This window comes from Doryrhamphus excisus, linkage group LG3 (genome assembly GCF_037039965.1).
Source record: "Doryrhamphus excisus strain RoL-2023G ecotype Guam linkage group LG3, RoL_Dexc_Guam_v1.1, whole genome shotgun sequence".
NCBI classification, from domain to species: domain Eukaryota; kingdom Metazoa; phylum Chordata; class Actinopteri; order Syngnathiformes; family Syngnathidae; genus Doryrhamphus; species Doryrhamphus excisus.
In genome coordinates, this window is record NC_136359.1 from 20,510,313 (window position 1) to 20,534,742 (window position 24,430).

At 39.9% G+C, this 24,430-nt stretch overlaps 3 protein-coding genes across 7 annotated transcripts in view; 2 read left to right on the forward strand and 1 right to left on the reverse strand.

The window, feature by feature from the left end:
• Positions 1-7,961, reverse strand: part of cabin1 (calcineurin binding protein 1) — a 40,646-nt gene extending 32,685 nt beyond the window's left edge. For all 4 annotated transcript variants that reach the window (XM_058070867.2, XM_058070866.2, XM_058070865.2 and 1 more), the window contains exons 1-16: positions 7,783-7,961; positions 7,365-7,450; positions 7,184-7,276; positions 6,990-7,103; positions 5,788-5,922; positions 4,433-4,613; positions 4,215-4,344; positions 3,972-4,121; positions 2,063-2,352; positions 1,765-1,942; positions 1,532-1,665; positions 1,237-1,454; positions 1,025-1,097; positions 674-861; positions 437-574; positions 167-355 (exon numbers count right to left, since the gene is read on the reverse strand). In XM_058070867.2, the coding sequence (XP_057926850.2) occupies positions 167-355; positions 437-574; positions 674-861; positions 1,025-1,097; positions 1,237-1,454; positions 1,532-1,665; positions 1,765-1,942; positions 2,063-2,352; positions 3,972-4,121; positions 4,215-4,344; positions 4,433-4,613; positions 5,788-5,922; positions 6,990-7,103; positions 7,184-7,276; positions 7,365-7,367 (2,214 nt within the window). In that variant the 5' untranslated portion in view covers positions 7,368-7,450; positions 7,783-7,961. The remainder of the gene's footprint in view (positions 1-166; positions 356-436; positions 575-673; positions 862-1,024; positions 1,098-1,236; positions 1,455-1,531; positions 1,666-1,764; positions 1,943-2,062; positions 2,353-3,971; positions 4,122-4,214; positions 4,345-4,432; positions 4,614-5,787; positions 5,923-6,989; positions 7,104-7,183; positions 7,277-7,364; positions 7,451-7,782) is intronic.
• Positions 7,962-9,315: 1,354 nt separating this feature from the next.
• neflb (neurofilament light chain b) lies at positions 9,316-11,683 on the forward strand. The gene is made up of 4 exons (XM_058070818.2): positions 9,316-10,443; positions 10,530-10,654; positions 10,757-11,067; positions 11,275-11,683. Exons 1-4 carry the CDS (start codon positions 9,379-9,381, stop codon positions 11,436-11,438), a joined length of 1,665 nt encoding a protein of 554 aa, XP_057926801.2. The 5' UTR covers positions 9,316-9,378; the 3' UTR covers positions 11,439-11,683.
• A 9,639-nt stretch (positions 11,684-21,322) lies between these two features.
• The window catches only part of dock5 (dedicator of cytokinesis 5), a 35,646-nt gene continuing 32,538 nt past the window's right edge, over positions 21,323-24,430 (forward strand). For both annotated transcript variants that reach the window (XM_058071051.2, XM_058071052.2), the window contains exon 1: positions 21,323-21,470. In XM_058071051.2, coding sequence (XP_057927034.2) covers positions 21,428-21,470 — 43 coding nt within the window. In that variant the 5' untranslated portion in view covers positions 21,323-21,427. The remainder of the gene's footprint in view (positions 21,471-24,430) is intronic.

Sequence of the window (24,430 nt, forward strand, 5' to 3'; positions counted from 1 at the left end):
GCAAATTTTGCCACAGTAGCCACAAAAGCCATTAACTTAATTTCTCAAGAGTATTTAACATTTGAATGTCTAGAGCTTTTAAATTAAATAAACATACTAAATTAAACAGACAAAAGACGCCCTTTGTGTCAGAATTAAGAAATAGCATTAAGTAGCGTAATCCAACCTGAAGCAGTAAAAGCTGAGCAGGACGTTCTGGTGCTGAACTAACAAAGTCCAAATGTTTACTCCTGCTGCCATAATTAAGAGTTGGCTGCAACAGGCGCACGACTGACTCAAAGTCAGACGATTCAAAAAGGCGCTGGATTTCCTCCAAAGACTGACAGCGTTCCAGAGACTTCAATCTTTTGTCAATCTGTCCATGAAAACAGAAAAAAAATGTTTTTATTAAAATAAATGATAAAACATTTTGTGGGCAATAAAACAGTACACTGACCTCCTCTACAGAGATTGCTGCATCTACCCTCAAATTTGGCACTTTGATTGTATAATATCTCCCTTCAGGAGACTTTGGTTTGCTCTGCAACAGCCCTGTGCAGACATCATAGCTCTCCAGGGCCAAGTCCATGTCTCCCTAGAAAGAGCAAAGAGACATTACAACCCTTGTCGGATCTGGTTGAGATGAGCGTACAACTGATACAGTCAAGAGGTTAAAAAACACACATGTACCTACCTGGAGGGCAAGGAAACGAGCCTTCAGCCAGTAGACACGCACCATGACATCTAACCAGTTGTCCTCAAATAGATCTTTTTGGGATGAACCTAAAGCCAGGAGCAACAAATCAGCCTGGAAATGTTTCCCAGGGAATTCATTCTCAGCTATGTCATTGCAGGAACCACTGCTGCTTCTTCTAGGAGACACTAAAAAGGAAAAAACATGACAAAGTAGTTATTAAAAATGCTTGCCTCTATTTGACAGATAACTTTTGAGAGGGGAAAAAAATGTAATCCAAGAAAAATGCACATTTTTGGTTGGTCAAATTGGTTGGTGAGCTCCTAATTGAACAACACTAAACATACACACCTATCTTGCCTTTATTGTGCGACCATTGCTCCAACTGCAATTCCATACAGGCCAAGCTCATTTCCAGCATTTCCTGTCCATGAAGCAGAAATGTACTGACTCATCACAATGTAATCATTGTGATCACAAAATTGTAGGTTCAAGAGAAATCCAAAGTGAATGCTATTGATGACTGTTTCTTAATTACAGATTTACTGTTATCTTTCATTTACCCGGATATGTTGGTTACTACAGTCCCGAAACAAAGGGTTAGGAAGACCACAGCTATGTTTCCTCCAAGCCTGGTAGACCTCCAGCACCACAGCAGTCAGACCAGCAGGCCACTTCTCCATGAACTTCTGACCCACTGATTTCAGATAGCACAGCATCAGGTCCAGTATTCCTCCATTGGTCATATTTCTCAGTATGAAATTATGAACATCCTGTTGTTCTACAAAAAAGAAGATATGATTTGTTAAAATGAAAGATGCACATTATTAAATGAACAACTATTAAATCCAAGTTTACCGGATTCCATGTATTCAACTGCATCGACTGGATGGCAGCTTCCATGACGAGGCTGTATGTCCTCTTTCCCGTCACACTGTGTCTCAAGATTACTCAGACTTTCATCTTCATTATCAGGATCAAACTTCTTTAGCCTGCAAGAAACCAGCACATTGGGTGTAAAAGGAATCATTTGCTACACATACAGATTACAACACAAGACAACAAACATAATTGACAGAGATGATGGCTACCTGGAAGGAAGATACTTATAAAGTAATTCCTGAAAATCAATCTTCTCTTCTTTTTTACATTTAGTATTCCGAACCCGTGCAGAGCGGCGCTTGGCCGTTTCTCCGTTATCTTCTACCGTACGTTTCCTTTTTGGTGCCTTCTTTGTCTTGTCTGTCAGGCAAACATCCATACCCGTAACTGCAAATACGTAGGAACTATGTTAAGACATGTACACTTTTTCCACTGCAGTAAATTGTTACATTTTTACAGTAGTATCAGGCATGAAGAAAGAAACCAGCAGTTGTTTCTGCTACTAACCAACAGGTGGAGCTGCTGTGGTAATTTCTACAACAGAAATTTGAGTGGCAGGTTGAGAGAGCGCTGATGGCTCAGAGAGGACAGTAGGTGGAAGAGATGAGCTGGGGCTGCTGCTCAGCACGGTTGTCTGGACGGTGCTGATTGGACTGCAGGGTTCAGGAAGGTTTTGGAGGAGGTTGGGGTCACGGTATGACGACAAGTCAATCCTGCGTCCAAGACCTAGTCGTGGTGGTCCACATGTGGTCTGATATCTGTACATTGCCACAAGGCTTTCACCGACATGTTTCCACCTGTGTTGAAACAACAGTCCTGTGTTACATTACATTGTCTGAACAGGTATTTGAAATAAAACCCAGAATGTCCTGAAATACTTTAAATAGACACTACAGTAGAAACACCTCCTAAATCAGTCCATTAGTGAACAACTAGGGCTGTCAAATGATTAAAATTATTAATCAGATTAAATGGCTTTCAAATGAATACCGGTTAATCACCATTTGAAAATATTCCTGGTGTGTATGTTATTAACAGAAAGATAAACGACAGGACAGGATTATATATACCTGTATGTATCTATTAACAGCTCCAAATGAACTAAAATGTAATCAAGCTAAGACCCTATACATCTAATTGCCTAACACACGTTTCTACAATAGTACCAGAATATTTGAATCATACACACTGTGTTATTATGAGCAACAAGGAAGTGCAATTAAAGACACCACGCAAATCACAGTGAACTCAAGTTCAAATGTTGCTAAAAAAAAATCTACTTGTTTTGTTTCTGTTTATTTATAGCACACATTCAAGCATAATAGCTATGTTGTGATGGAAGTTCAGAGTGTCCGTGAAGGCACCTTGCAGTGTGGTTGAGAAAGTGTTGTCTCTCGGAAAAATGGAGACACGAATATGCGGGTTGGAGGTACATGAATGGTGTACGTCCCGTTGCACTACTGGAAAAAACAGCTTTAAAAAAAAACTGCAGAAAATGATGGATGTTCAGAGACGTTTTGAAGTCGCAATTAAGCTCTACCACAAATGTACAAGAAAGTTAGACAGACAGCTGCTAAGCCTGATGCAGTTGACACGTTGGTAGTCCTGCCATTAAATGACACGCTTGTGTCGTCTAACAATGTTTACCTAAAAATACTACTGTTTAGTTTCAAGAATATTTGAGTTGCTGGCATTTTAAAATGTCCCCTTTATATTTTGTTTCTTTAGTTATTGGCCGTGGATTTCAGCATCGCTAAAAGGTTTGTTATTAAAAAAAATATATATATTTTACTTTTTCTATATTTATTTAAAAACGAATGGCCCACTTTATTGTAGTGTTTTTTTTTTAAATGGTAATGGTTTTATTTCATTTGAACATGCATCAGATTACAATTGAATGCATCACATAATCAGTTCACAGTTCCACATGTCCAAAAGGAGTAGGAAGAAGCAAAGCTTATTAAATCCTACCCCTCCATCTGGTACTTTTACAATCAGTAACTGTTACATTTGTTCACTTCCTGCTTTCCTAATATAGTTCAAGTTTTTTTTTATTTTATTTTATTTTTGTCACGTACCAAAGTACGAGGTGATATGAGCATCCAATGACATAATGGTTACCATAGTAAGTGTCAATATAGTGATATGTATAGCACATCATGACTGGTTCAAGACTATTCATCCTTGTATTTAGCAAACATCAACTGCTTGTATTGTTTCTTGAATTGGCTCATCGTTGTGCATACTATTTGTACTTTGCGCATACTATTTGTTATATGCATCTTGTATGAAGCTTAAACATTTTCACAAGCATATGAATAGCACACATATTTTCACCATTCGCAGGCACCCAAAAAAAACAAGTCATCTGCTGTACTCTTCTAACAAATAAAAAAAACTAAATTTGAAAACTTACGAGAGACAGCGAATGGGCTTGATCAAGACAAGATCAGGGGTGGGTTCGGTGTAAGAGAGAGCCTGTCTGCGTTTCCGTAAATCCAAAGCTTCTTCCAAAATGGTTTTGCGCTCCTCTTCCTCCACTTCCACGTAGTGAACAGACATGTCACTGCAAAAAAACAAAAAACACATCACATTCAATGTCATATAGCCCATTTTTAAAAATAAGTCCAAAAAACAATAGAAAGACAACTGCAATCACCATCTCTTGAACATCTGCATTGTGTCCCTTTTAAGACCGGGCTGTTCCTCAAAGATTTTCTCTTTCAACACCAGGCCTTTAGTGTAACAATGATCCTTTTCAAGAGCTTTACTGATGAAGTACAAACAACCTGCAATATTTATGGAGATGCTCATCATTTTTACACATGAAATGATAGAAAATAGACAGCTATGAGAGGATGGTAATGTTAAACGCACAGGTGTAGTCACATAGTGTGTAGAGAATAGTGATCAGATTGTCCAGGCATGGCCAGTGGTCTGGGTTACAGTGCAATCCCTCCTCAAAGGCGTGCCGAGCTAGAGGAATGCGCAACAGCCGCACGGCCACTTGACCAATTTTGTGCCACATGTTCACATCAGTAGAATCCAATAAAACAGCCTACAAAAAAACAGACAAGATTATGAACAGTTCATGAACACTTGTACAACAGTGACTCGATTGTAGTTAGAGTACAACCAGTTTTATGATTTATAACGATGAATCACTCTAAGTGAATATGTAGCCGGTATATTAATTATTTTGACTCCGCTGAGATTCTGTCGCTCCGAAGAACTTAATTTTTTACACCATAACAAGCTGTGACTTTGTAAAACAATATACTACACTTAAACGGGACCCATTATGCTCTGTTTTCGACCCTTTGTATTGAATTGTGGTCTCCTATAGAGCAGCTACACACAATAACCGTCCCAGAAAACGTTTCTGATTTTGCAGAATCTGCACCTATTCCAGCTGTATTTCCTTTGATTTATGCTTCCTGCCAAAAACGGTCTGTTTTAATTTATTCCACCCACGGCCCGCCTCTGGGCATGCCCACTCCGCAGTGATTGGTCACATGCCTTCCTAACTATGAACCATATAAGGAAGTCTGTCCCTCTGTGACATCACAAAGGGACAGTTCTACCACGCCTTTTGAGTCATCCTACACTTCTTTCAGAGCTCACTTCCAAATGCACAAACTTAATTATCTGAAACTTTAGCATCGTTTAACATGAGAGTACAACATTCTAACTACATTTATAGGTCAGAAAAGTGGTAAAAGCATCATAGGTCCCCTTTAAGTGCCCCTAAGAATAACGCCCTTGCAGAAATGGGCTGTCAGGGCCCGTCACAGAGAACATTCTAGCTTTTTCGCACACAAGTTTTACTAGCATAATGTCGTGCATTACTTGTAAAAGGTAGATGCAACATGTCCACCATTATCTAATATAAGACTATGACAGTGATTTGACGTGAAATAAAGTCATATGCATCTACATTATTATATAAAATGTAGTATTGTCCCTTGTATTGAGTCTAGTAATGTGATGCATGTTTTGATAATTTTGTTTGTAGTCAACTTTGTTTGTTGACTTCAGTATTTGTTTTTGAGCTGTTTGCAAATAATTAGTGGCTGCATATGGAATTAATTAATTAATTCCAATAGCTAGTTAATAAGACTAATGATATTGGTCAGATGTTTTTGTGAATAAGCCTTTTATAAACATAATGTATAGTTTCAACTTTAATTTAGCAGGATTGTGCATCATATCAGATATTTTTATTGATTGACCTCCAAGTAGAACTCCATTGCAGTATCAAGGTCATCTCGGGATGCAGTCATACTGGCCAAGTTTTTAAATGTGGAATACTTCAACATCAATCCGGGATGCTTGAGACCCATGCTCTGATCTTCTGAGGGCATGGCCTAAAATAAAAGAAACATTTGACTGAGACACTTTAATAAATAGACAGTTTAAATAAACTAAATTGTGTTTTTTTTTAAATCAATGTATTCATTTATTGATAATTAATGCCCTGTTCACAAAAACACCAATATTTAAAAAAAAAAAAAACATTAGCCCCACTCAATCAAAAACCTAGGAGAACTAGCGGAAAGGGGAACTTCACTTTTTAAAAAATTTTGCCCATTATTCACCATCTTTATGTGAAATATGAACACATTTATTTCACTTTCTGTGCATTAGAACGCCAGAAATGAGTTAATATGAGCTAGTTAACGATGTGTGTCATTGGGAGACACTTTGGACTACAAAAAGAAATCTCAAAGTTGACCAACTTTTCGGTTTATTGTGACAACCCTGTGACAATACACTTGTGAAGCACGATTTATAAGCTAGCGTTAACTTTTCAAAACTAACAACACAGTACCAGCACCAGGAGGCAGCGTTACTAGGGACTATCTTGTCGCTCACCTGTAGCGAGGCATTGTGTTATTGCGCCAGAAATATAGTACTTCACGTTATCTGCTAAAATAACAACATCGCTGTAAGTCGGCTAATATATAGGTCAGTTATGTAAATGGAACACTGTTGGAGTTTTTTGCTGATATTGATTTGACGTGGCTTAAGCGTCAAAAAAGCTGTGTCCCAATAATGTGCATTGTTAACTAGTTCATATTAACTTGTTTTCTTGCGTTACATATGCACGGAAAACAGAAATAAGTGTTCATGTTTCACATAAGGATTGTGAATGATGGGCAAAATTCCAAAAAAGTACTGTTCCCCTGCTCCCGGCTGTGCCAGACCTGAGGGATAATATCAACGAGATGGACATTAAAAAGTTGGCCGACTTTTGAAGCGTTGGAATTTACATTTTCAGTTTGTCTTTGTTAAACACTTAGCCATAATATTTTACAATATTGTAGTGCAGGTGATTTACAATTTTCTGCAGGTCGGGCTTGCCTGGTTTTTCTTACTGTTTGTGTTGTCACAAAGTGTAATACTCAACAACTATACTTGTATGCTACTTTACCTCTTTGAGGAGTGGTGTTTTAAGCAGCTCATGATATGCCTCAGAAGACTCCTCAAACTTGTCATGTTTCTGCAGATCTAAAGCTTTGTGATACAGAGCAAACGCTTCTGCTTCCTGAAGACATGACAGAACAACATCAGCAAAATATGCAGTATTAAGGAGGTATTGTATGGCTAGATTAACAGTGCCAGTACCTGAGCCTCTTTTGTTCTACTTTTTTTACTTCTCAGGGGGTCTTGAGACTCATCTGCAGCTGTCGAAGCTGCATTCAATGCTGCGATACGAATCTGTAAAAACACAAATTGAAAATCAGACTATCATGTATGGGGACTGCACAATTTAAATACGGTGCAGCAGTTGAATAGAGCACCTTACCATTTTTAAAACACAGATGGTGCGCTATCTGAGAGCAGATCAACCACCTTTGCTGCTGTTTGTTTTTCAACACCTCTTCGTCGGATCTGTTAACGAGTTAGCAATAAAAATGTTACTGTCATTTGTGTTAGGATAGGTCAAATATGACACTGCCGCTAATGTTAGCTAACCCGACTCATGTCAATGAAAGTATAGCATGGTTAGCTTAGCTTTACCCTGAGACAGCTTTGGATTCCAAATAAAAAGCCCAGTAAATCTTCGTTTTAGTAGTGGTGCTGCGATTGTAACGAATAGCAATCCGACGTAATAGGAACAACTACAAAGATCCATTAGGGTTCCATAATGTTGGCAGACGTAAATTTGGGCTGGCTAGTGTTTTATTTACCGGGGCAATCTATCGGTAGAAAAGCAGACTTACCATTCATTCCCACCCCGACAGCCACTGCAGTTACAATGTTATTTTATTCAGGCAGTATACTCGAAAAACACTGCAATCAAAAGTACAAGCTAAGTTGAAAACTTAATCAATTCATCAGCCTTTGTTGTTGTTCTGGAGAGTGAGCATCTCTGCAGCGACTGACGTGGGCAACTCACTAGTAAAATCATCGCTCATTGGAGAATTCAGGATTCGTTTGGCCAATCAAATAGTTGCATATTGAATGACGCGCATTCAAGAAAAAAAACTATAAACGATGTTTAATATTGCAGTGAAGGATGCATTTGTAAAAGTATATTCGTGAATTCATTAATTCGAGATTATTTATTTACCTCCAATTCCGATAAAGATACACTACCTTAGTGGCTTAGTAGTCTGTAAAATGTATAGCTTAAGTTACTTAAGTTCGGTTTCGGCTTTGTGTGAAATTCAATTCGTATTATTCTACTTCCGCTAAAAGGTGAAGCGATACTAGCTAGTGTATTTTACAAAAAAGTTAATAAGAAATTATGATGGAGCGTTATGAAGAATAATGCTGAGCATGTAGTGGGCATGTTACACACTTATCAAGGCGCACAACTGTGCCATTTAAACAGTTACCCATTTAAAAAATAAATAATTTGTTGTATCTTGGTGTGGCCACTAGATGGCAGTGTTGACATGAGTACTCACGCAAGGACTATGGTGACGTTTACATCTGCTAATATTGGCCTGATTATTAACATTCCAAATTGCATTTTGTTCCTGGTGCTTATGTGAGCCTAACATATAGACTTATAGATGGATAATATCACCAGGGAATGCTCTTTTTTATTTTTTTACTTTAGCTTTTAAATAAATGGAGATGCTATCTCCGAATTAGTTAAACAGTGAAACAGTGTCACTTTCACATCCGATTTTAAGCTGAAAGACTGGACATAACCTGGTCCTTGCCAGACTATGAGTTTAGCTTAATTTACCATAGTGATACAGATAAAAGAGTTTGCGGAACACTCAAGTCCGGCTTTCAACTCAACTCATCTCACGAACAGACTAGACCCCCATACTGTTTGACCTTCAAGACATGTTTAGGAGGTCAAATAATCTACCTGCCTGGTAATCAAACACCCACCAGAGAACAAACGTTCCATTACAGTATTTCAGATTGATTGGTTCCACTGCAAAAGAGCCTCATCCCTTCAGTGAGTTTAACTGTGTTTACTGAAAACATATATACAACAATGCCCACTGTATGTTTTATTTTTACCATAACAAACTACATTTATGATTTTGCCCAGCAACACGTTTTTAATAACATAATGGCCTGCAGTTTAAGAAGTAACACTGGGTTTTGTCCTTGATGACCCTTTCTTGTTGCAGTCCCTCTGCCACTCACATACATCATCACTCCACCTCTCTCTCTCTCGGCTGAGACTGGTTTGCTGGCTCCATTATCAATTCCTTTTGTCAGCATGCCTGCAAAAAGCATCTTACGTCACAGTCATTACAGGCTCTATAAAAGCCAGTGTAATGCAGAATCACTGCGCAATTGACACAGCTACATCTCAAGACATACTGTAGAGCAGATTGTCTCAAGTCATGACTTCCTCCGGCTTCGACCTTTATTTCCCTTCTACTTACAAGAGGAGAGTGGTTGTGCGAAGCGCAGGATATGGATCTAGTGGAGGTACAGAGTCAAGGGCTGCATACGCCAGTCACTCTGCCCCGCCATCTTATGCATCGTCATACAGAAATTTTCCTACACACAGTCGAGCTACCGCCAGTTCTTTCCTGCTCTCTACTCCGGGGTCGACAGTTGCCACCGAGCTCCGCCTTGACCAAGCAGCACAAGTCACCTCTGAATTCAAACGAATAAGGACCCAGGAGAAGGCTGAGCTGCAAGACCTCAATGACCGCTTTGCAAGCTTCATTGATCGGGTCCATGAACTGGAGCAGCAGAACAAATTTCTGGAGACTGAACGCCTGCTGCTCAGGCAACGCCAAACAGAGCCATCGAATCTGCGGGCCGTTTATGATCACGAGATCCGCCAGCTGAATGCTGCAGTGGACGAGGCCCGTCATGAGAGACAAGCTGCCGAACACCACAGGGATGACATGGAGCGCTTGCTGAAGAACCTGCAAAAGCGATATGAGGATGAAGTTCTAGGTCGGGAGGAAGCAGAGGGCAGGCTTATGGATGCCAGGAAGGAAGCAGATGAAGCAGCCATGGAGCAAACTGAACTGGAGAAAAGAGTTGAAATCCTCTTGGATGAGCTGGCCTTCCTGAAGCGTCTCTGCGAGAGTGAAATTGCAGAACTCCAGGCCCAAATACAATACAGCACCGAGGTGTCAGTGGAGATGAACGTCGTTAAACCTGACCTATCAGTCGCTCTGCGGGACATCCGAGCCCAGTATGAGACGTTGGCACAACGCAATCGGCAGTCAGCAGAGGAGTGGTTCTGCAACAAGATGAATGTGATGGCGGTAGGCACCGCTCGCAATACAGAGAGTGTGCGTAATGTCAAAGATGAAGCTGGTGAATATCGCAGACAGCTCAAAAATAGGACGTTGGAGATTGATGCCGGCAGAGAGATAAACCAAGCTTTGGAGAACCAACTGCTGGAAGTGGAGGAGAAACAGAGTGCTGAGATTTCTGCACTGCAGGTGAGAAACTGTGTTGTTACAAATAATATTTGGTACATTTACTGTGAATTGTATACAATAATGTACAATTTTGTTTTCCAACACAGGATGCAATCAAGCAACTGGAGGAAGAATTGAGAGCAAACAAGAATGACATGGCCCGCTACTTGAAAGATTATCAGGATCTTTTGAATGTGAAAATGGCTTTGGATATCGAAATTGCGGCCTACAGGTCATATTTGTGCACGTTACTTGTATGATTTTTTTATGAAATGGATGCCACTAATAATTCCATTCTATAATTCTGCTGTGTTTGTTTTTGTTTCAACATTAGAAAGCTGCTCGAAGGAGAAGAGAACCGCTTAGATCGCTGTGACCAGAGGTCCTCTTTTGTTTACTCTCAAACCATGTTTGCTGGTGCACCTCCTGGAAGAACTGTGGTCTCCATGCAATCCCAAATGCATTCTGCTGCTCCATACCTACTGGCCCCCCGCTTGTATAGATCAACAATCCCCACTGAGGAGAAAATATCTGCAAGTGATGCACAGCAAGCGGAGGCAAGACCTCCTCAAGAAGAAGAGGACAAAACAAAGGAGGAGGGAGGGGGAGATGAAGAAGAGGGAACAGATGAAGCTGAGGGGGAAGGTGAGTATGTTTTATTTATCACAATGTTCATATAAACTCACTACAGCTGTGCAATGTAATGAGTAAAGTAATTAATCATTTGTAAATATAACATAAAAACACTGTCACGGTGATATTGATTGAATTATAATACATAATGTCATATATATTATCAAATATGTTCGACTGTATCAATACATTACTTCTAAATCTTGTTTCTCCCTGAAGAGGATGAGGCAGAGGACTCACCCAAAGAGGACGACGAAGAAGAAGAGAACAAATCTGGTCAGGAAGAGGATGGCGAGGATGGCGAGGATGGTGAAGATGAGAAGGAAGAAAGTGAAAAGGAAGTGGATGAAGAGGCTGATGACAAACATGGCAAAACAGAGTAGCCTAACTGTTTCATGTTTGCATACGACCGAAGCAAGTCCTATCTGTTGCATGCATGTATGTTATTTATTATCAAAGCTATGAGAATGTCATAAGCAACACAACTAAAAAAATCTGTACGGAGATTTGTTTGCAAGCACCTTTGTGAAATTGTATCAGAATATATTCCTGAAATCTCATGCAATAGAATCATACTCTCTCCTCACTATCCATAATGTGTTGCAATAATAAAGCCATGAAGCCCCATAAACCCGAAGCGTATGCAGTGTTTTTCATTTTTATGGTATATAGTATCAAATTAGCTGCCAAGCAGTTTGAGATTTTTGCACGATTCAGCTTAACTGAATAAAGCAGCAAAGTAAAAAAAAAAAAAGTTGTTTTGTTTTGTTTTTATTTGACTTGGCGTCTCATTGTTCTGATATATCTCTAGTCTCTGTGTGATCACTGAGCTGACGCCAGTGTTTTTCTTTCATGTCTCACCCTCATCCACTTCCCTGTCTATAAACCGACTCACACTGAAACCTTTATGACTCAGCTATTGCACTGCCCCAGTGAATCTGTCCAAGTGTCAGCTCCTGCAGGACAGCCAGGGATGGAAATTTCATTATTTCATTAGGGAGGGGACAGAGATGGTGGGGGGGAAGTGGGCAGGAATGACTAAGGGAGGAGCAGTAGAGACATATCTCATTGCATTAAACCTTGACAGAGGACAGAGTGTTTTATATCCGGCAAAAAGATGTCAGTTCTTCCTTTCAGCATATGCAGAGGCTCAATCTATATCAGCTAAATAAATAACACGCTCGATATCTTCTCTTATTACACCTCAGAGTAATTAAGTAGAAACACACAAACAACACATATCAAGGTACAATTGGGGTAATTTATGAAATATTGATGCCAATGACCTAAACTACACTGTATGTGTTGTCCCTTTCTCTCTGTCCTCCTCGTCCTTGGTTTACCCCACCCTGAGCCAAACAACATGATCAGCCTCCTTCTGTGTTGCATGGCCCATTCCAGCAGAGCACTCAATTTAATCATCAGAAATGCTGCTTTCAAAGACTTTGGCTGCATCCACCCTTTTCGCCACTCAAAGCAATAGCAATATGCTAAATGTTTTCTGATTGATTAAAACATTCAAGGAGACTAATGATGTTTTTTTCCGAATGCATTCAAATACATAAACTACAAGCAGAGTACTGAAACTGAAGCTGAGCTCTTTGTGGTAATCATGAGGGCCACATTTAAAAAATGTGAAGGTCTGGGGGCTGGACTTCTCTTTTCACTGTTACATTTGCAACTCAGCATTTACAGTTTCAATGTATGCATAGTGCATGATATTTTAAAAAGATAATTCATTATCGGGGCAGCACGGCGGTTGAGTGGTTAGAGTGCAGACCTCACAGCTACGAGACAAGGGTTCAATTCCACCCTCGGCCATCTCTGTGTGTAGTTTGCATGTTCTCCCCGTGCATGCGTGGGTTTTCTCCGGGTACTCCAGTTTCCTCCCACATTCCAAAAACATGCTAGGTTAATTGGCGACTCCAAATTGTCCATAGGTATGAATGTGAGTGTGAATGGTTGTTTGTCTATATGTGCCCTGTGATTGGCTGGCCACCAGTCCAGGGTGTACCCCGCCTCTCGCCCCAAGACAGCTGGGATAGGCTCCAGCACCCCCCGCGACCCTCGTAAGGAAAAGCGGTAGAAAATGAATGAATAATTCATTATCAATTCCTACACTGTTCATCAACTCCTATAAAAATGGGTTTGCAGCTAACGTCACAACACCAGAAGTCCTTGAAAGCACTCTGGGTAGGTGTGCCTGGAGGCGGGCCGTTGGTGGAATAAATTAAAACAGACTGTTTCCGCGGGAAGTACGAAATCCAAATAAATACAGATGGAATAGGTGCAGATTCTGGAATATCTAGAAAGCTTTCTGTACTTGTTACCGTGTGTAGCTGCTCTATAGGAGTCCACAACTCAATACAAAGAGCCGAAATATGAGCATACAGGGCTATAAGTCTACACGTCATTCACACAATATACATATTTAGAGTTATATTTTATTTGCTTATTTTTTGTAATTAAAATTTGGTTCACTTTCTTTATAAAGACAAGAAAGAAAGGTGTTGAAAAATAGGAGTTAAACAATGACTTAATTTGCTTCAAATGGCAATTCATGCATATTAATTTTCAAAAGGATGCAGGAGACAGAAAATCTTTATGTTGGAAATTTGAAAAAGTTTGAAAAACTTTATATTCTATGAGCTAGAGTGGACCAGCACTGAGTCTGATCTTGCCTTGCAGTTTGATGCAACGAATGGCCTTTGAATTATTAACGAAATTGATACTGAGCTGGAATTGTCTGACAATGGAATCCAATAAATTCAGGAAACATACAATGACTTTGGTGGAAACATTGTTGCAATGCATTGATTCATTTGTCCTTCAGAAACGCCCTTTATACAATTTGACAAATGCTGCTTTCACAGTGAAGTGTACTTGCAGTTGTGGTTATTCAGCTGCTGGGTGTGTCCAGCACTAAAGGAGACACACTGCACCAGACAGAAGTCCAGACAGTGATGGCGGCCATGTTGCCTGGTTTCACACAGTCATGCTTTTATTTCCATGAAGAAAAGCATGCCTTTGATAAGAGTTTTGGCTCCCTCTGTTGAGCTCAGTGAATCCCGGAATTAAATGAGTGTGCAGACAAGCCTTTGGGTTGGCCAGGAAGATTGATACTGTTTATGTTCAATACTAGTTCACAATGAAATGTGTTATTTTGCTTTCAGGTACTCCCAATGTGTCCATTAGAAATGTACTAAACATTCACCATGGATACAAAAAAAAGGAGTGCATAAAAGTGTGAAACCTGTGTATACAAAGAAGCTTGTGGTAATAGCATTTGCAGATTCTTTAATAAAACAAAGTAAAAAGTCAATAACCGTCAAAGGCTGCTTTAGGATGTGCTGTCACTGACCGAGCATTGCCGGATCAGACTGTTACCAGACAGATGAATACTAGACTCCAGCTTGATTTTGTCTCCTTGTGGACTCCTCGGTCTGGTTGATTTGTCTGAGGAGAAAAAGGCCTTTTTTTTTTTTTATCTTTATTTATTTTTTGGCTTTAAGTGAGTGAAAAAAAGTGGGGCACTTGCAGTTTAGAAAACTATAATCATTGCTTTTATTGTCTGTCCTGCTACCAACTTCTCACTAATACAATACTAAAATAATAAACTGATATAATATACTTGATTAGAACTGAAGGTATAGAGATGAGAATGCTGAGTTTCTCATTGGGAGTGACCAGGATGGATAGGATCAGGAGCGAGTACATCAGAGGGACATTGCTGCCCCCACTATCTGGAACTCTTTGCATAATTCACTCCGTGCTTGCCCCGACCTTCCCTCCTTCAAAAAACAACTCGAAACCCAAATCCGTTTTTAATGTCTAACCTTTTATACCTGACTGCTGCGCCCCGCCCCGCTTTTTTTTTCTATTTTTAGTTATTTTTCTCTACTGTAAAGTGTCTTTGAGTAATCTAAAAAGTGCTATACAAATAAAATGTATTATTATTATTATTTATTATGATAGTTGTTGAGACAGAGACAGATGCGGAAGACAGGGTTGGATGGAGGAGAATGATTTTCTGTAGCGACCCCTGAAGGGAAAAGCCCAAAGAGAAAAAAGAAGAAGATAATATTCACATTTGAAAGGCTTGGTGACACAAGTGCACAGCCACTTGTTGCTATAAACACAACATCTCCTGCAACAGTCATGGGAATTATGCTGTTTCCTTGGCACCTAGGGGCTGCCCCACACATAAGAGAAATGATACTGAGAAATGGTGCAGCAAAACCAACAAGGTCATAGTGAGACTCTAAGGAAATTAACACTCCCAAACAACATTGTGATAATAACACACATGCTTATAAGTGCTCCTTATCCTGGTATTTTAGTGCTTGCGTGGAATGGCTCTAATGTACCTGTCTGAGCTCCTGCATCCCCATGCGACATGCAGGGCCCTGAGGTCTTCAGACAAACTGCTCATACAGTGAAGAAAATAAGTATTTGAACACCCTGCTATTTTGCTATTTCTCCCACTTAGAAATCATGGAGGGGTCTGAAATTTTCATCGTAGGTGCATGTCCACTGTGAGAGAGATAAACTAAAAAGAAAAATCCAGAAATCACAATGCATGATTTTTTAACAATTTATTTGTGTGATACAGCTGCAAATAAGTATTTGAACACCTGAGAAAATGAATGTTAATATTTGGTACAGTAGCCTTTGTTTGCTATTACAGAGGTCAAACGTTTCCTGTAGTTTTTCACCAGGTTTGCACACACTGCAGGAGGGATCTTGGCCCACTCGTCCACACAGATCTTCTCTAGATCAGTCAGGTTTCTGGGCTGTCGCTGAGAAACACGGAGTTTGAGCTCCCTCCAAAGATTTTCGATTGGGTTCAGGTCTGGAGACTGGCTGGGCCATGCTAGAACCTTGATATGCTTCTTACGGAGCCACTCCTTGGTTTTCCTGGCTGTGTGCTTCGGGTCGTTGTCGTGTTGGAAGACCCAGCCACGACCCATCTTCAATGCTCTGACAGAGGGAAGGAGGTTGTTCCCCAAAATCTCACAATACACGGCCCCAGTCATCCTCTCTTTAATGCAGTGCACTCGTCCTGTCCCATGTGCAGAAAAACACCCCCAAAGCATGATGCTACCACCCCCATGCTTCACAGTAGGGATGGTGTTCTTCGGATTGTACTCTTCATTCTTCTTCCTCCAAACACGCTTATTGGAATTATGACCAAAAAGTTCTATTTTGGTCTCATCTGACCATAAAACTTTCTCCCATGACTCCTCTGTATCATCCAAATGGTCATATGCAAACTTAAGACGGGCCTTGACATGTGCTGGTTTAAGCAGGGGAACCTTTCGTGCCATGCATGATTTCACATCATGACGTCTTAGTGTATTACCTACAGTAACCTTGGAAACGGTGGTCCCAGCTCTTTTCAGGTCATTGACCAAGTCCTGTCGTGTAGTTCTGGGCTGATTCCTCACCTTTCTTAGAATCATTGAGACCCCACGAGGTGATATCTTGCATGGGGCTCCACTCCGATTGAGATTGACCGTCATGTTTAGCTTCTTCCATTTTCTAATGATAGCTCCAACAGTGGACCTTTTTTCACCAAGCTGCTTGGTAATTGCTCCGTAGCCCTTTCCAGCCTTGTGGAGGTGTACAATTTTGTCTCTGGTGTCTTTGGACAGCTCTTTGGTCTTCGCCATGTTACAAGTTAAAGTCTTACTGATTGTATGGGGTGGACAGGTGTCTTTATGCAGCTAACGACCTCAAACAGGTGCATCTGATTCAGGATGATACATGGAGTGCAGGTGGACTTCTAATGGGCAGACTAACAGGTCTTTCAGGGTCAGAATTCTAGATGATACACAGGTGTTCAAATACTTATTTGCAGCTGTATCACACAAATAAATTGTTAAAAAATCATGCATTGTGATTTCTGGATTTTTCTTTTTAGTTTATCTCTCTCACAGTGGACATGCACCTACGATGAAAATTTCAGACCCCTCCATGATTTCTAAGTGGGAGAAATAGCAAAATAGCAGGGTGTTCAAATACTTATTTTCTTCACTGTATCTGCCCCCCGCTCTAGACTTAAAAGAGACTTTTCTGTGGCTAAACTCTGAAACAGCATCTCCTTACATACCAGAGATGCACAAACACTTGAGTTTAATTTGTGCAGCACATTTGTCAACCCTGGTTGTTTTAAAATATCACAACATCTTTAGGACATCACTGACCTACTAAAAGCTATTTTTATACTATTTCAATGGACCTGAATGTACATAACAGGTGAGTAGGTGAATTCTGACATTTTAATCTCTTATTCTGCTGTGTGCAGATTGCGGCAACGAGCATGTCTTTCTCTCCTGCATCTGTCTGACTTGGTGCTACATGTGCCTCACCACGGCAGTGATGGCCATTATTTGCATATTTACCAAGAATGCATTCCTTTGCCCATAGGGCCCTATGTACATTGCATGTTATACACGTAGGGAGGGGCGACACTGTTTCATATACTACAATATTGATGCATTGTTTTATTTTTAGTGACTCTGCAGAAAGACATTATAGTTAATGAAACATATAAATATGCTAAATGCTAGGTTAATTGGTGACTCCAAATTGTCCATAGGTATGAATGTGAGTGTGTATGGTTGTTTGTCTATATGTGCACTGTGATTGGCTGGCGACCAGTCCAGGGTGTACCCTGCCTCTCGACTGAAGACAGCTGGGATAGGCTCCAGCGACCCTCATGAGAATTAGCGGTATAGAAAATGAATAAATGATAATACAAGTTATAAATTGAGGTTTTCTTAGTGATCACCTACTTGTCTGCAATAGCACTAAGTAGTCAGGTGGTGGCAATAGTGTATTCGTTTTGCAGATTTGTTAGTTTACACAAACATCAAAGGAACCCACAGCAAATCTTTACTTTTCAGGTTTAGTTTGAGAAAGGACTAAAACTGTTCTGAAGTGAAAAGTGTCAAAGCGTGTTTTTTGTGCACACTCACAATAAATTCACCCACTCTTCAAGCATCTTCAGATCAAACAAAAATAGTTCACAGAAATCTCCCGACTTGAAGTGATATCCTTAAAAATCCTCATAAAAATACAATTCCAAACTGCAAACAAGGGTTTTAGAATGAGTGTTTGAATAGCTGCTTGATAAGAAAGCAAACTATTGCTACATAGTCATGTTGTGAAAAAAAAGATTGAAATGATGCTTTCCCTTCATTTTCCGTCCACTAGTTCTACCCCTTTGTGTAATATTACAATACTATTCAATAACAGCCTCTCAGTCATTTGTGTTTGTCACATGTGTAGCCTTCCTAATTTTAAAGCAGACAGATCACTCAATAGATGGAGAAAGGTACTCTGACAAGGGGAGCAACAAAAGCATCGGGTGGCTAAACATTACTGACAGCACCATTTGGTAGGAGAAAAAAAAACATACACAAGACAGGCAAACAAAAGGCTAAGTGGACATCCAGACTTCTACCAACAGCTGGAAAATACTTGCATGAGGAAGGAAAAGGTCTTGTAATATGCAGACAATGATGAGGCAGCATTAAGCAAATGGCCTCACTGACAGACATGTCAAACCCGGTTGTTCCGGCCATGCATGCGTGTTATATTCATCTATTAATTGGGTTGCAGTCGAAATATCTCTCCGGTTATTTCCTGTCGGGCCTCGTGGCACGGTACACATCTGTTTGCCATTATGAGGGGCATTGAAAATTAAAAACAATAACCTGTTTTTATGACCAATCAAAGCTGCAAATTATTATTGTCTGCATTGTCATATAGTTTGCAACTGAAAACAGAACCAACACAATCAGGGCAGCAAAAAAGGGAAAGGTTTAGTCTTATTGTCATTTCCCAGGCCTTCAACAAGATCATTGTCTGTGGGAAGCAATTTTATCGGAAGTGCAGTCCAACATTCAGGCTTCATTGAAAAAATGTCCCAATTGTAATTAACCAGCTTGTCATTATTGACATGTATGTAGGTACAGTTGCCTTGTTTTAGTGGTGGAATCCATTTTATTTGAAATTGCATTATGGGTAGTTGGAACAATTTTTCCTTTTGGATTATGTAAGCAAATATTATGACTAATCGGATTGTAGATATCTGAAATGGGACTTCTTTCCTCAAAAGATCTCATTTGCAGATGTAATTGCAGATATATGAAATCTGAAATCCCAATACTCATGAATGCAATAGGGATGCTTTTATCTTATATTAAGCAGGCATGTCAGTGAGGGATATATGAAAGAATTGAATTATAGAAAATACACATCCAGTCTAGCATTTTCAAATAATATCGAAGGATCTGACAGCTATGAAGTATGTCTTTTTTGACATCAAAGCTTTTGGTATGATGTAATGATGTAATCATAGAGATTTAAAATTTTCACTTTATTTAGTACACTTGAGCAGAATGGTCAATGTTCAGTCATGCAGTCAGTACTCTAGTAGTTCCCAAACTTTTTACAATCACGTACGCCTTCAGACATCTGACCTGAAGCCATGTACATACATCCATCCATCATGGCGCTTATCCTCACTATAGGGTTGCTGGAGCCTATCCCAGCTGTCTTCGGGCGAGAGGCGGGGTACACCCTGTACTGGTCGCCAGCCAATCACAGGGCACATATAGACAAACAACCATTCACACTCACATTCATACCTATGGACAATTTGGAGTCGCCAATTAACCTAGCATATTTTTGGAATGTGTCCCAGGAGTTATGTAATGCACCTGAATGCACCATTTTAGAAACAAGCTCGAGCAACACAAGCAGTTTGCTAGTTTTGATCCTGCTTGTTGAGTATGAAGTGTCCATTATCTGACTGGACTCTTCCCATGGTGTCCCAATTCTAAAAGAGCCACTACCCCCCTCTTAATAGTATCTAAAATACAAAAATATGTACAATATGCTTTTCATTTTTTTTCACGTACCCCCTATGGCAATTGACGTACCCCCAGGGGAACCATTGTAGTACTCTATTACACTGTGTGGCGTTTTTTGGATTTCCCACATCCAAAAAGCCATACACATTAGACTACAAACAGTCTAAAATTTCCATATTGTCTGGATCTCAAGTCAGCTGGGATAGGCTTCAGCTCACACTTGACTCTAATGAGGAGAAGTGGTGTAAAAAATGGGTGAATGGATGGCTGTATGGTTCACTATTAGGGGCTAGCAGTGGCTTAGGATGGATGGTTAGGATTAAGGATGCTGGTTGGGTGACTTTAGCTTTGGGTCTCACTGTAGATCAAAAATATGGAAATGAAGACTAGTTGTTTTCTGCTTCTGAAGGTGCCCCTGAGCAAGGTGAAGAGCCCCTTCCCTCAAAAAAAAACTGCCAAGAGATGCAACACCCCTGAACTGATTTATCCTTTGCTTGAAAAGCCTTCAGAATGAATTAGTGCATATAGTATGTACCGCTATGACTAATATAACTAATCAATTTTTGATTAAAAAAATAATAATTGTAGCTTGTGTTGAATAGCATATTATGGAGCCTTCTAATATTTTGCCCCTCTTGTGGAACTTAATGGGTTGACCCAAATGTTAAAACACCTCTCAGAACGATGCAATGCTGAGTTGTCTAGCGTGCAGCGAGGAGATGGGGGTTCGATTCCCCGCTTGGGCATCTTTGTGTGGAGTTTGCATGCTCTCCCTGTGCGTGCATTGGGGGGGGGGGCATTTTAAAAAAAAATTAATTAAAATAATAATTAAAATATAAAAAGTAACAACATTTATTAAACACTTTGACTTTCTACAGCCTGCGTAATGCATTTAGTATAAGTGTGACGTCATTATACTTGCTGACCAGACAATAAAAAAATACATACCTGTAGAAATGTTCTATGGGGGGGCACTTGCAATACCGCTGCATCCTGAAGTGGTGGGGGCGTGCGTGAACGTCGTCGACGTCATTCCATAGCGGGAAAAGCTATTTTCTCAGTCAAATGCATTCAATATGTTTTTATATTCTACTGAATGAATGAGTGAATTTGACTGCCAAAATGGAGGATCATACAATCAAATTCACTCATCAGACTTTTACAGCAAAGTATCAGAACCTTTGCTGAAATGAGCCAAATGAGTCACGAACCCTTATAGTTAATGAATGCATGACTTTATATACTATATTATTTAAAAAAAAAGTTTGACTACAATATTTCATTCCAAATGTAACGTGCCCCCTCCCCCTCCTGTTTCCCAGCCTGCTCGCCCTCCCCTCACGGTGCAGCAGGCATGATGGCGGAACTACCGTAGTAGACTTCGGGACGAAGCAGGAAAAGTGCAGCACACGCCCTCGTTTATCTATTGTAAATAGTTATTTATTTATTTAGAGACACTTTTTTTAATCCCCCCTTCACTCTCCAACGCCATGACACGTTGGGTTCCCACAAAGAAAGAGAAGTACGGCGTGGGTAAGTTTTTCCAAACAAGTCAACTCATGTTTGTTGTCTAGTAAACTCCAAGCCAAGTAAAGACATTTCAAGAGAAATTAGACTTTCCAACAAGAAAAAAAAACATTACTTTTATGGCGACTTTGTTGATGTGTATACGCCGGCGTTTCTTTTAAATGCCAGAATTAAAGTAAACTCACGGGAGTTACCTAAAGAGCTTTGGAACTATGGACTCAGGAGTTCGATGGGCATGCCAAGTAGTCTTGTGTAGAATCTTACTGGGAAATAAGTGTCCACATTAATTTTAGATTTGCTTGAAAGCCCCCTCTAGGATCCCTGCAGGGTGCCACATAAAGGCAAGAAGGACTGTCGTAGTTTGCACTCAGAGGAATACATTCATGCAAAGGCATTTGTTCGCAATAGTCCTTTGGCGACACTTGGACTTTACTTTTTACTGCCTGTGGTTTATAAAGGTGTGGCCTTTTTTTTTTTTTTTTACCTGTACTGTGTATTAGTGTGTGCGTGTGTACACACCCTCAAGGCAAATCTTCTGTACAGTAAAGTACTTTGCTGTAAAGTGAGTGACTTTATGCGCTGCTTAAGTTGCCAGGTGTGATCTAGCCAAATATGTACAGATGTGCTGCTTACTTTTGATTATGTTGTGGAAGTGTGTGGTGCCGAAAATAGTGTATTTTAATACCAGTCATGTTCATTGGCCGCCCTGCTGCTGTTTCAACTCAAATCATTTAAGTATTCCCAATGATGTGCAGTGTTTCCCTACAGGACTGCCATCTATTTGTGGTGGTAAATTGCTGCACTTTAGGCACCCCTGGATTACATATTTCACCGGAAAGACATAGTTATACAATACGACAAAAGAATGTCTCCAGGCTATGTTTTTTTTTTTAAACCATTAATGACTCCAGCTAGTCACACCTCACATTTCTTGGTGGGCGGTGAGTTTGTTTCCTGATAGTTTGGATCCCTGCTTCCGTGCCGAATACTTTGACTTTCATGACTGCAAGAGGGGATTGTTCATTGTTTATAATGATTTTGTGCCACTGAGCGGTCCGCTGAGTAAATACTTCCACGCACAAATGGTCCTTCTCATGATGACAGTATTTAATTCTTCTTATACTGTATCTGTTCATCTTATACTGTCATCGCGTCGGCTTCTTTACGTTAACGAGGACCGTGACATTCGGAAATGGTCTTGCCATTCCTTTTTCATCAGACAACTTTCATCTCAAACTTCTCCCATCAGCTGGCAGTGTGCCCCGGTCCAACGCAAAACCGGCGTCTGAGCCCGTTACAAGGAAGATGCCTTGGACGTGGAATGGTTATTGGAGGGAAAATGGCTGACCTCACTGGTCTCTGGTTTATTCCTCGCCCATAATGAGTACAGCTATGTATACAGATCATTTTGACAGATACAGGTAGTGTACTCGCTCATCCCTACTCGGGATCTCCCATGAAAAACTCTTGGAAGCAGAACAAGATAACGAGGAGCTAATCATAATGATATTATTAGTAATAAAGATAAAGATGCAAGCAAACTAAGCAGTAACGTCATGATTACATTTTTTTTTTGCAGAATGGTGCAACTCTAATGTAGAGTATGGCGTCATCCATAAGCACAAACATCCCAATTTTGGCAAGACATGACCTTGTGTTTAACAACAGAGGTTAGGGAATTTTTGAGTTAATCCCTTTTAGATCCTGATTGGTGTGACTTTAAGCTGTTATTCTGCTCGATTCTGTAGTCGGTATCATTCTCCTGCCATTCTCCACCAGGTACATGCGAGGAATCACTAAGATAGTCTTCTCTATTATATTTTGGGGGACTGATTAATATATGGAAGTGGCGAGGAGCGATGACATTACAGTCGGTCCTCCTATCCTCCTATTATATACCCCACAATGCTGTAAACCCATGGGACACACTGAATTTCATCCTAAAAATAGCCATCAGACCTGAAACAACATCTTATTTGATCAATCCGATTAGTCGGGTTTTGCCTTTCCGCCAAACATTTTGGATGAAAGAACAGATTACACGGTATTTGATATTATCATAGCATATCTCAAGTCAGAGCTGTGCCTTACATGGAGCTTAAGGAATCGTACCCTATGAACGTCTCGCAGCCTCTTAAGGCCCATATACCCCAAGCAGTACAGTACAATAAAAGTACAGAGCAGAGATAAACTCCAACTTATTGTGGATAGGTACAACAGAGCCTTTTGGTTTGTATCATAAGAAATATGCCTATGCCATAATAAACTTGCCTATTCCCTTTAACAGCTTCACATGGTCCCCCCTCTCCCGATTTATTGTATGCTCTTATTTATTGTTTGTTGTCTTTTATCTTGTATTTCATATTGGTGTTTTTATCTCCTGTACAGCGACCTTGGGTGTCCTGAAAGGCGCTTTTAAATTAAATGTATTATTATTATTATTATTATTATTATTAATATGATACATTATCTTATCTTTTGAACCATATTTAACAACAGAACACAATGCTATTGACTTATAGGTGTTGGTTTCATTTCGTGCAATGCATGCATACGACTTGTAACATGTAGAGGCGTTTAAAAAAAAAAAAAAAACCCCAAAAACATAATTTTCCAGCGCTCCATGTACGTGTACAAAAGTTTAGATTGGTAGGGTTTAGTGTACTTTACCGGATTGTACCACAGCAGTCTGAACTGAACTACACCACGATAGGAGGATAGATGTCCTTTCTCAAACATTAGTGGTCACGCTGCAGATTATTGCATAGTGTATTTGCATAGTTTAGTTTCTGTGCTTACTGTATTGTAGCTATCCATAATCACATTTTATGGCTTTTTTTATGAGCAGCCGTATACAAAGCCCTATTCCCCAGGACGCAGGGTCATTGTATTAAATCTAAATAAAACCAGATAGTAATAGTTTGCTCCTTTTTTAAAAAACCTATATTTACTGTAACTTAAAATTC